Source organism: Elgaria multicarinata, chromosome 11 (genome assembly GCF_023053635.1).
Source record: "Elgaria multicarinata webbii isolate HBS135686 ecotype San Diego chromosome 11, rElgMul1.1.pri, whole genome shotgun sequence".
NCBI lineage: Eukaryota > Metazoa > Chordata > Lepidosauria > Squamata > Anguidae > Elgaria > Elgaria multicarinata.
This window is the reverse complement of record NC_086181.1, coordinates 18104648-18116660: the sequence shown is the minus strand read 5'-3', so window position 1 is coordinate 18116660 and position 12013 is coordinate 18104648. Positions and strand designations below refer to the sequence as shown.

Below are 12013 nucleotides of genomic sequence, written 5' to 3'. Positions count from 1 at the left end.
TAAGACGCACTCCATTTTTAGAGCTGTTTATTTAGGGGAAAAAGTGTGTCTTAGAATCGAAGAAATACGGTAAGAGGAGCATATCAAGATGCAGGCTGATCTTTTCTCCCCCCCCCCCCCCCACACACACACACTTTGATTCTTATATTAGATTGTATTACTTAACGGGGCTGTTCACACAACACGCTAAGCCACACTCAGTTATTTTGAACCGTGGGTTGTTTGTTGAACCATGGCTTAGCGCGTTGCCTGAACGCAGCATGTTTTTCATAGAGTGGGTTATCATATTGTCTGAACGTAGCCAGGATGGCTTGTTAACCATGCAGTGTGGCTTGTTAACCATCCTGAACAACCCAACGACAGAACAACAAACAAATCAAGGTGGCTTATTTGAGAAAATAAGCCACGCTGCATGGTTAACAAGCTACCCTGGCTGCGTCTGGACAACATGATAACCAAACAACAAACAATCCACAGTTCAAATCAAGCCGCACTCAGCCACTGAGTGTAAGTTAGCTTGTTGTGTGAACAGCCCGATTTATATATGCTGCCTTCAACGTACACAGTGCTTTACAAAGTGTAGGAAGACAGGCCCCTGCCCTGATGAGCTTACAGTCTTGTGCTGAAACAGGCCCTTACCCACAAGGATTTTACCATCATGGGCCAGGATCTGTACTGTGTGTGGATCTCCTTGCTTCCCTCAGATGTAGTGGATTCTGGGCCAACTTGAATTTGCAAGCCCAGCAAGTCACAGAAGGGCCCCTCTGGCTTTCCAATTGTGGATCCACAGGATGTGGCTGCAAAATACCTGGGGTGTCAAAAATCAAGGGACCCTCAGCTCTGGTGGATGTTTGGGGGACTTTCTGAACTTTGGGAGGAGCCACACAGAGGCTACATAGAAGCTATTCAGCTGAACTATATTTCCTGCATTCCAGAGGCACAATTCAGAGCCTTTTGATCTCCACAAGCCATCTGGGATACATTTTTAAAAGGGAGCAAGTGAGGAAGTGACAGATATTAAAAATAAAAATAAGAACTTAGTGTCCTGCTTCATTGTTGACTGTTTAACACGTCACTGTTAACGTTGCTCAGCATACTGGGTCAGGCAACCTGGTGCCCCACACACTGCAACAGCCACAAGCTCTACCAGCATGGCCAATAGTCAGGGAGTATGGGAGCTGTAGTCTAAAACATCTGGAGGGCACCTGGTGTGCCTACCCCCATTGGCAGAATTTTAATCCGCCTAGGGCAAAGAAGAACCTGGGTTGATTGTGCCTTGACCAGTCATGTTTTCCTGACTGCCTCTTGCAGGCACTCCTGGACCTGGGCGGCTCACCCAATTACAAGGACCGCCGTGGGCTCACTCCGCTCTACCACACGGCCATGGTGGGAGGCGACCCGCGCTGCTGTGAGCTCCTGCTCTACAATCGGGCCTACATCGGCACCACCGACGAGAACGGCTGGCAAGAGATACACCAGGTAATGTGGTGTAGTGCCATTGTGGTGAGCCAGTGTGGTGTAGTGGCTAGAGTGTCAGACTGGGAGTCAGGAGATCTGAGTCCCCACTCGGCCATGGAAACCCACTGGGTGACTTTGGGCCAGTCACAGACTCTCAGCACAGCCTACCTCACAAAGTGGTCGTTGTGGGGATAAAGTGGAGAGGAGGAGGAGGAGGATTATGTATGCCGCCTTGGGTTCCTTGCAGGAAAAAGGGCAGGATATAAATGCAATAATAATAATAATAATAATAATAATAATAATAATAATAATAATAATAATGATGATGATGATGATGATGATGTCCGTCGTACAGGTTGAGCCCCCAGCCACGCTTGAGTTTCCGCGTTGGGTAGCCCCCAATCGCATGGGCAACAGAGCTGGCTACCCATCTGATGCCCTGTGTGTTTTTCCTGCCCGGGATGGCTGCAAGCCTAAAGATTGAGGGGGTGGGGGTGGTGTTTGGCTGTGACTTGCTCCCGTCCATCTGACCATCTAGCCCTACCTTCCGCTCCTGACTTCTGCTTCTCCATGTACCAGGCCTGCCAACATGGACACTCCCAGCACTTGGAACACCTGCTGTTCTACGGCGCTGAGCCAGGTGCGCAGAACGCATCCGGGAATACGGCACTGCACATCTGCGCACTCTATAACAAGGTAAGTGTGAGTGACAAACCCCTCCGTTCTGACAGAGAACCGCAGAGCCATCTAGAGCATCTGGGGCTCTGTCCCATTGACCCATATCCTTGGTTGCATTACCAATCTACTTTCCCAATTCTCTCCGTAGCCAACTTTTCTGTACTGGCTAACCCTTTTGTCATGGAAGTCAAAACCCATTAGGAAGGTGGAACTATCTTTCTAGGTAACTTTTTTGATTGGCTAGCATGGCAACATACACCAGAGACGGAGCTTTATTTCACTTATTGGGGCCAGCCTATGATCTCCCTGCGGTAGGAGGCCAGCGTTCACTGCTCTCTGACTCCCATAAATATGTGGGGCATCACCCCAGTCCCTTGTCTCTTTGGAACCATGTGAATCAGGTGACCAGAGATGCTGTGCAAGGGACTAAGGCTCTCTCAGACCATCTTTTCTGCAAGGAAACTCTGCACAGGTTCTGAAATCCAAGACTCTACTCCAACAGGTAAAATGCCACTAGCTAAGATAGAGCGGCTTTATTATTTTCCTTTGAAAGTTGTGTGCACTTTGCTGCCTTCCTTTTCTCCCCCCACCTTTCCCCAAATACACTTGTTTCTGCCCATTGACAGTTGGCCTGAATAGGTTAAAAAGGATATTTTTATGGAATGTCTTGCTAAATCTTCCTCATCTTGGAATTGTTATAGATCACAAGCGGAATATGAGCCAACAGTGTGATGTGGCTGCAAAAAAAGCAAACGCTATTTTGGGCTGCATTAATAGAAGTATAGCTTTCAAAACGCACAAGATACTGGTTCCCCTCTATTTGGCCCTGGTTAGGCCTCATCTGGAGTATTGCATCCAGTTCTGGCCATCACACTTCAAGAAGGATGCAGACAAGCTGGAACATGTTCAGAGGAGGGCAACCAGGGGTTTTCCAGGGGTCTGGAAAACAAAGCTCTATGAGGAGAGACTGAAAGAACTGGGCATGTTTAGCCTTGAGAAGAGAAGACTGAGGGGAGACATGATAGCACTCTTTAAATACTTGAAGGTTGTCACAAAGAGGAGGGCCAGGATCTCTTCTCAATCACCCCAGAGTGCAGGACAGGGACTAATGGGCTCAAGTTCCAGAATTCCAGATTCCGGTTGGACATCAGGAACAACTTCCTGATGGTTAGAGCAGTACGACAATAGAACCAATGACCTAGGGAGGTGGAGGGCTCTCCCACACTAGAGGCCTTCAAGAGGCAGCTGGACAGCCATCTGTCAGGAATGCTTGGATTCCTGCATTGAGCAGGGGGTTGGACTCGATGGCCTTATAGTCCCCTGCCAATTCTACTATCCTATGATACTAGTACATTCTATGTACTAGAATGGTTACACCGTGTGTTCTAAAGGTATTTCACAAGGTTTGTATTAAAATTGTATGCCAGAAGTGGGCAACTTTGGGACATTCAGGGGTGATGTTTTCTCCTGGGTTCACTTCACCCATAGGCGACAGTTTCCCGAAGAATCAATTTTTTAAAAAATGAAAAAAAAATTACATCTGGAGCACTACGGAGTGCCAAAAAATGTCGAATCTAGATTTGACTATTTTGATTTTCCATAATGTATCAGATGCCTTTTTTTGCATTTTTTAAATTAAAAAAACCTGGGTGCGGTGAGAGCAGTGGCGTTGGTGAGGGGCATGAGGCCTGCAGGCTGCATGTTGCCCATCCCTGCTGTATGCTCTGGGAAAGTAGATTTTAAGTTTCTTTCTTTTAAATCTTTTCTAGAGCAAGGCTGGAGGGGAAGGCTTAGAAATCAGTGCCACCCCCATAGCCAAGCAGCCTATGGTAACTCTTTTTTGGGGGAACCCTTGCACAGGAAGGGAAGGCCACCAGTAGGGAAAAACGTCCCCCTACTAGTGCTCCATTACAGTAGGTAAGAGTGAAGGCAAACAGTAATAGTCAAGGCTGTCTGGATGTTCCATCCATGTGTTCAGAGCACATTGTGTTCGGAGGTCGGCATTTGGGGGTACCTGTCAAGGACCCAGCTCCAGCAGAGGGCCCATTGCCAAACTCTGAGCACCCTGTTCTTCCTCTTTATTGTTGCTGCTTGTTCACCTGCCTTCTCCAAGGCTGTCTCTACATTAAAGGGGGAAAAATCTGCAGCCTTACTGGAGTTTCTTCTTCTGGAGTCTTTCTGTGATTACTATGGGGTTCTTTAGATGGCGACCATATGATTTTGCATTGAAAACTTCCCCTCTCGGCGATGCTATTAACTTCAATGAAACAGTGCCATCTAGTGGCAGAATTATAGTGCTGGGCCAACTTTACATACTGGGGACATCCCATGATTATTTTAAATGCTGCATTATCTCTGTTTGTTTGTTTTTAAGTGAGAGACATCCTGGAGGTTGATGGTGTCATGTAAAAGACCCACAAACTTCCATGAGTGGCCAATCACGAGTGTACAATAAATTGCTCATGCAGAGAAGCTCCAAGTGAGCGAACAGTGACTGGAGCGATGAGGAGGATCAGCCGTCTCAGCTGGTCTTATAACTTCAATAAGAAGCAGGGGGGGGCTGTTCAAGGAGTCTCAAAACCTGGAACTAACCGGTTCTGCACATTTGAAGCAGAAGCCGGATATGTACAGCACTGATTGGATGCCACCTGTGACATTACCAATTGCCAGAGCAGTTTGACTCTGCCAATTGGCAGAGCAGCGTGGCACTTATAGATTATTCTTAATGAGATGAATAAATGCATGAATGTTTGTGCAGTGCTTTTAGAATAAAACAGAAAACCCACCAGGAGCGTGGCGGTGGGAAAGAGCAAGTCTGACAGCTGAGCCAGCGTTTGATTCAGTGGTATTCATGTCATATCATTTCAGTTGCAGAGCTGGGAGGAAGCCAGGTTTGCGCCGCAGCTCGAGAAAATGCTGTGAACTCTGTTTTTCGGGTTTTTTAAATTACGTCTATCTTTACTCTAAACCTATGGGATGTTGCAATGCTGAGCTGAGAGCGGCTGGGTTTAACCTTTACTATGCAAGGGCAGAGGATTCGGCATGGGCTGTATGTTAAAGAAATATTTCCCCCTGAATGCTGGAATTCCCAATGCGGATGCACTTTTGCATCTTCGGGTTTTCACATTTTCAAGTGGTTCTCTGTAATCATGAGGGCTATAAACTTAAAGGGAGGACAGGGCTCCTGTATCTTTAATAGTTGTGTAGAAAAGGGAATTTCAGCAGGTGCCATTTGTAGGCATGCAGCACCTGGCAAAATCCCCTCTTCATCGCAATGGTTAAAGCTGCAGGAGCCCTGCCCTCTTTTGTATCTGGTCACAGAGGCAGCTTTAACTGTGGTGATGAAGAGGGAATTTCACCAGGTGCTGCATGCACACAAATGACACCTGCTGAAATTCCTTTTTCTTTTCAACTGTTAAAGATGCAGGAGCCCTCTCTTCCTTTTCGAGTCCTGTACTTGTTCCTTATTCAGTTGGCCAAACTGCATGTTGTGTCGCTTGACAGTGAAAAAAATATAGCTTCCTGTACCTGCAAAAATCCCTTTCATGATGAAGTTGGTGGTGTTTTGTTGTAGGAGAAAGACAGAAAGTTATCCCGAGGACAAAGGTTCCACCTCCTGGGATCATGGGAACCCTCCATCAGGAATCTTCTCCAGGCAAACATGAGTTTTAGAAATCAGCCTTCTTAATGAAAAGTTGGCATTGACATGGTCCAGAGATTAGAGAGTTGATCTTGGCCTGGGTGATCTGTATTCAAATCCTGGGCTATCCATGTACTTGCCTTTTGTGAGTCATTTGCCTGGCAGCCTCAGATCAGCCATCTGCATAATGGGAAGAATAACATGTCGCATGTGAGGATGAACGAAATAAAAAAAGGAATCGCATTTAACCGCTATGGGATTTAACAGACGTAAATGCATTTTTGGCACGATCCCATCTATGAAAATCTCTGGCTGCATGCCCTTGTCCACTGAGAGTACCATAGATGGACGCTCTGCCTTATTAGTTCCTTCTCTCTCTCTCTCTCTCTCTCTCTCTCTCTCTCTCTCTCTCTCTCTCTCCTCTCTCCCAACCCCAGGAGAGCTGTGCCCGCATCCTGCTATATCGGGGAGCGAATAAAGAGATCAAGAACAACCATGGTCAGACTGCCTTCCAGGTGTGTGGTGAGCTGGGCCCAAGAGAGAGTGAGAGCAGAACTGGATTTGAGGCCAGATATCATAGGGCTGAGCCCCTGAACCTGCTTTCCGTGCCATATTTCAGCCCAAGAGCATGTGGATATGGGTGTTTGTGCATTTAGGTTAAGGTATTATGTGAAGGAATAACAGTGTCTCATTTTGTGGATACGGCCATGCATTCTTTGGCATTTCTTTCAAGGAAATGGGTACATTGCTTTCGCATCTGTGGCCAGAGCCTATAATGTTTGCAATCTGGCACTAAACTCCTGACCCCTGTTGCCAGCACTGCAGCCTCGGTGCGCCGTCTTCTGCATGGCACAGGAGACAGGGTCCCTCTCCTCTCTTTGGAACAAATCTCAAAAGCCGATGGTGCTGCTCATTTCCCCTGTAGCGTGGGTTCAACCCTGAGCCTGCAAAATACTCTAGCAAAACAGGCTGTTTGGGAGTTTTCAAGGCAAACTGGACTCTGCAAGTAGATCCGCCCTGCTTGAACTGGATGTTGCCTTAGACCAGGGGGTGGGCAACTGGCGGCCCTGCAGCTGCATGCAACCCTCAGCCTAATGCCCAAAGCCCACCGCAGGCGATCAGTTCAGACTTCTGGCAAAAGCAGCCTGTCCCTTCCCTGGCAGCCTGCTGGTTGGGAAGGAAGACGGAGAGAGAGAAAAGGGGGTGGCAGAAAGAGAAAAGGGTGTCCCACCCACTTTTGGTTCTGGCCCCGCCCACTACCAATGTCAACTCCGCCCACTGCTGTTGTGCAGCCCTCAAGAGAAAAGAAGGTTGTCCACCCCTGCTTTAGACTCTGGTGGGTGTGGTCCAAAGGAGTGGTGAGAAAAGTAGTGAACAGGGATGCCTGTCACCTGGAAATCCGGTCTTTTGGGGGCTTGCCGAGTTTCCGCAGCGCTACCAGCTCGACTTGTCTTGGTGAGCCAAGCCGTGGGTTTTTCTCGAAATTCTGGAGCTGTTTTCAGGTTGTTGTTACATTTCCGTAAGTAGGAATTTACACAAATTGCAGCCACAATCTGTGTAATTCGTGCAAGTTCTGGGTGCAATTTGCGCAAATTCTTATTTATGAAAATAAATTAAAAATGGAAAATTTGCAAGCTGGCCCAGTGTGATGCAGAAGATCGGGGGGGCAGAGGAAAGCTCAGTGAGTTCCACCCCCGCACCCCCCGGATGGATTCTTCTGACATCACTAGCAGTGAAGCCACCTTAGGTTTCTTAAGAAAGCTACACTCACTTATGGAGTTGTCAGCACTTGGAGATGAATACATCTCACACATATACATACACATATTCCAGGGATGAGGAGCTTGTTTGGGACAGAGGGCCAAAAGACCACCCACCCACCAAGCTGTCCACAGGGCAGACCACATCAGGGAGCACAGCCATGCCCCTGACGTCGTTTGGTCCCTGGCCGAAGTGCTGGGTGGAACTTCTTCATCAGATTCAGCTTTGGTCAGCTTACATTTTCGTGAACGTAAATTTGCACAAATTGCAGCCACGGTCCGTATAATTTGTGCCACTGGGGAAAGACCACGCGCTCCTGACACCTGCGCAGCTGAGGCACCAACTGGAGGAACGTTCCTTCACCTGGCACCTCAGCTGGAGTGACTTCGCCTGCCCCACGCCTGCCCCAATTAGGGAGAAGACAGGGGTCCACTATCTAAGGGGAAACCCTGCTGTTATCTCCAGTCACAAATCGGAGATAACACCAGGGATTCCTCTCCCACCTCCCCCAGCCCCAGGGAGCCTCCAGGGAGTGGGGCTTGGGGAGGGGAGGGGAGGGGGAGAGCCACAGGGGAGTACAAGCTTCTGGTGGCCAGAGGGGAGCCTCTGCAGGCTGGAATGAGGTCCACAGATCGGTGATTCTCCATCCCTGACGTATTGTTTCCATATTAGGTGGCGGTTATTGCAGGGAACTTTGAGCTGGGGGAGCTGATCAAGAGTCACCGGGACTCAGATGTGGGTGAGTTTGATTGGGGAGGGGGCGGTCAACACGTCCACACCACAAACGTAAACAGGTTTGCAGTGCAATCCTGTACATGTCTGCTCGGAGGTCAGTCCCATGGAGTTCAACAGAGCTGCTAGGTAAGTGGGTATAGGACTGCAACCTTAAGGTGCAATCTTATGCATGTTTAGACAGGGAAAAAAAAGTCCTACAACTCCCAGAATCCTACAGCCAGCATGGCTGGCTGGGGAATGCTGAGGACTATAAGATTTTTCTGTCGAAACATGTATAGGATTGCACCTTTAATTTGTAAACACACACAGACAAGAAGCCTCAATATTGGAGTTCTCTAAAGAGGCTAAGAATTGTGAAGAGACATTTCAGAACTCAAAACAAAACTAGAATTCCCAGGATTCTTTTTAGCAGGGAGTGACCGTGAGAACTGAACTGGTTTAAAACTGGTTTAAAAGTCCTCCCCCGCTCGCAAGCGATTCTTACTTTGCTGTTTGCATTTTCCGCACCCATAAAAAGACAAGAAACACTTGTCAGGAATGTACATCTGATTTATAAATTGCTCTCTTCCACATTAGCAGTTTGCACAAAGGATACATTATGAAAAAAATGGAAATGTATAGGGTCCTTTGGCCTGTAGTAGGATGAGGCATGAACTGCCCATTTTATGCCACCCTGTTGTGTCACCACAGCCCAGGTGTCTAGAAATTTGATAGTGACAACCAGGAATTTCATGTATTTTTTTTTCAGCTTCCAGACTGCTTGAGTTCTAAAAAATGTGATTTGGACTCCTTTAAAATTTGTGATGGCTTTTAGGAAAACCCTGACATACCGTATTTCTTCGATTCTAAGACACACTTTTTTCCCCATATAAACATCTCTAAAAACGGGGTGCATCTTAGAATCACGGGTGCATTTATTATTTCTTAGAATCAAAGCTTTTTTTCTGTTGGTGGTACTGAAATTAGTGTGCATCTTACAATCGATGGTGTCTTAGAATCGAAGAAATACGGTATATCCCCTTTACGATATCAAGTTCTTATTGTTATACAAAGCTGTTGCTATCACTTTTTTTTTTCATCTTGCCCTCACCCAGTTTCCTCCCAACCATTTCCTTCCCATTCTGTCCCAGGCCCAACATCAACCCTCCAGCACCGTTGGGCCACAGCTAGGGCCCCGTCACCAGCGCAGATGCCTGCCATGGGCCCCAAGCAGTGGATGGATGGAACTTGCTACTTTAAATGTCCTACAATACTCCAGAGTATAGGGTGACCATATGAAAAGGAGGACAGGGCTTCTGTATCTTTAGCAATTGTATTGAAAAGGGAATTTCAGCAGGTGTCATTTGTATGCATATAGCACCTGGTGCAATCCCGTCTTCATCACAACAGTTAAAGCTGCAAGATCCCTGCCCTCTTTTGTATCTGGTCACGCTAGGCAGGGCTCCTGGAGCTTTAACTGTTGTGAAGGAGAGGGAATTTCACCAGGTGCTGCATGTATAACAATGACACCGGCTGAAATTCCCTTTTCAATACAACTGTTAAAGATACAGAAGCCCTGTCCTCCTTCTCATATGGTCACCCTACCAGAGTATCCAGTGCCGTAGCAAGTTGGGGGCTTCCAGTTTAGTTTCCCACAATGACCTGGAGCAGCCTTCCTCAACCTGGGGCGCTCCAGATGTGTTGGACTGCATCTCCCAGAATGCCCCAGCCAGCTGGCTGGGGCATTCTGGGAGTTGTAGTCCAACACATCTGGAGCGCCCCAGGTTGAGGAAGGCTGACCTGGAGCAACACTATGTTGGGCTCTCTGGGGCATTGTAGGAAATTTCGAAAGGCAACTCATAGCCATTGACCCCCAAATAAGCCCACCACCCTTTGGGTCCACCATCGTAGGAAAGGCCGCGCAGACGGCCGTTTGGCAAAGAGCTTCTTAAAATCTGAAGCCAACCCTGAACTGTCCATTGACAGTTTTCCTTTTTACTAGCGTCTGTTCCTTTCTCTTTCCCACCCTTGTAATTAATACTGCTGCCCCCACCTTCATGTACCTCTGCTTTTGCGCATACAATCTCATTACGAAAGTTAGCTACACACACACACACACACACACTCACACACACTCACACTCCTTCCATGTCTCCTTTGTGTTTCCCTAATTGAAGGAACCAGAAGAAGCTAGAAAAGCAAACTGAACAAACATGCATCATTTCTCCTACTTTGCATCATGTGATTATCATGATGCTGCCTCCTTTTATTTATTTAGGTATTTATGTATTTATTTATTACATTTATATACCGTCCCGTAGCTGAAGCTCTCTGGGTTAGAAAAATTAAAAACAGTAAACATTAAAAAAGTAGACAAAATTTAAAACCATCAAAAAACATAAAAACAACAGTATCCATTTAAAAACAAACAAAACAAAACCAAAATTCTGAGGTCCGTTAAAAAACAAACTTAGCATTGTTAAATGTTGTTAAATGCTTTTACTCTCTCTTTTTATTGTATCTTTTGATCTTCCATTTGCTGTTGAAAGTTGACGTGTTTTATCATTGCATCATATATGTAATTTAGCTGTGATTTTTATTTTTTGTATATAAGCCACTTAGAGATGTTACTATATTAAGCAGTCTACAGGTATTACTAAACAAATAGCGATGATGATGATGATGATGATGATGATGATGAAGACCGGCGGCTCCTATTTCAAAGCGCTGTGAATCTGTACTGAGTGTCTGTCAGAACCAATCAGAACTCTAAAGGGTCAATCCAAGGCGCTGAACCCATTTGGAGGATAGGGTTTAGCAGTTTGGATAATTCCTGTAGTGTTCTGACGCAGGCCCTTTCTACACCTTCGTCACCAAAATGTTGTATCCAAAAAGAGGCAAGGTAAAAGTACAAATATAAATCCTCTATTTAAAGTCTGCCTTGCAAGGCCGGCAGCATAGCCGTATGCCTGACTAAACCCTCTCAAATGCTATCCCCAATTTCCCCTTATAGATTGCCCAGCCTTCAGCTGGATCTAATCCTTGCTCTCTTAAAGATACAATATTACTATACCATCTCCGCAGGATTATTTTAGGGAAATGGAGGGGTCGTCCCTGCCTGCTCCCGGGATCCCCTGTGTGTCATTTGGATGAACAGGGATGATCCCGGGACGATCCCGGGGGGGGGGAAAGCAGGTGTAGAGATGGCCCCAGAGTGGATTCACAGCTCCACTGAATTCAGAGCCATCAGCCTCCACCGAATAGTGATAGTGATGGCTTTCAAGGGAATGGCAAAAATCCCCCTTCATCCCATGATCTCAAGCCAGCTCGTCCTTCCCCACCCCCACCCTGAGTATGACCCATTTCATCCCATCTCCCCACTGTTTGTCCGCGCCGTCTGTTCTCCCCATTCCTCCTTCTTATCTTTTCTCTGACTTCGCTGTCCTTCGCAGTCCCTTTCCAGGAGACCCCGCAATATGCCAGCCGACGCCGGGACGGCGCCCAGAGCTTGGCCGTGCCGCATACCTTGCTGCGAGCCAACAGTGACACGAGCATGAACCTTCCCGACTGGATGCTCTACGCCCCGCCGTCCACCCCGTCGGCCACGGTGGCCGTGCAGGGCCAGAAAATCACCACGGGCACCCTGCGCAGTTCCAGCAGCCCCCGCGGCGCTCGCAGCCGCTCCCTGTCACGCGGGCGCCACACCGAGGAGGCAAAGAAGCAGCGCGGTCGACCCAGGTCGGCTTATTTATGGTTGCATTT

The 12013-nt window shown here is 47.4% G+C and overlaps 1 protein-coding gene across 1 annotated transcript in view; it reads left to right on the top strand.

Annotated features, from left to right (window-relative positions):
• Positions 1-12013, top strand: part of SHANK1 (SH3 and multiple ankyrin repeat domains 1) — a 92524-nt gene that overhangs the window by 15268 nt on the left and 65243 nt on the right. The window contains exons 6-10 of the mRNA XM_063137709.1: positions 1312-1479; positions 2038-2154; positions 6214-6291; positions 8210-8276; positions 11704-11989. Coding sequence (XP_062993779.1) covers positions 1312-1479; positions 2038-2154; positions 6214-6291; positions 8210-8276; positions 11704-11989 — 716 coding nt within the window. The remainder of the gene's footprint in view (positions 1-1311; positions 1480-2037; positions 2155-6213; positions 6292-8209; positions 8277-11703; positions 11990-12013) is intronic.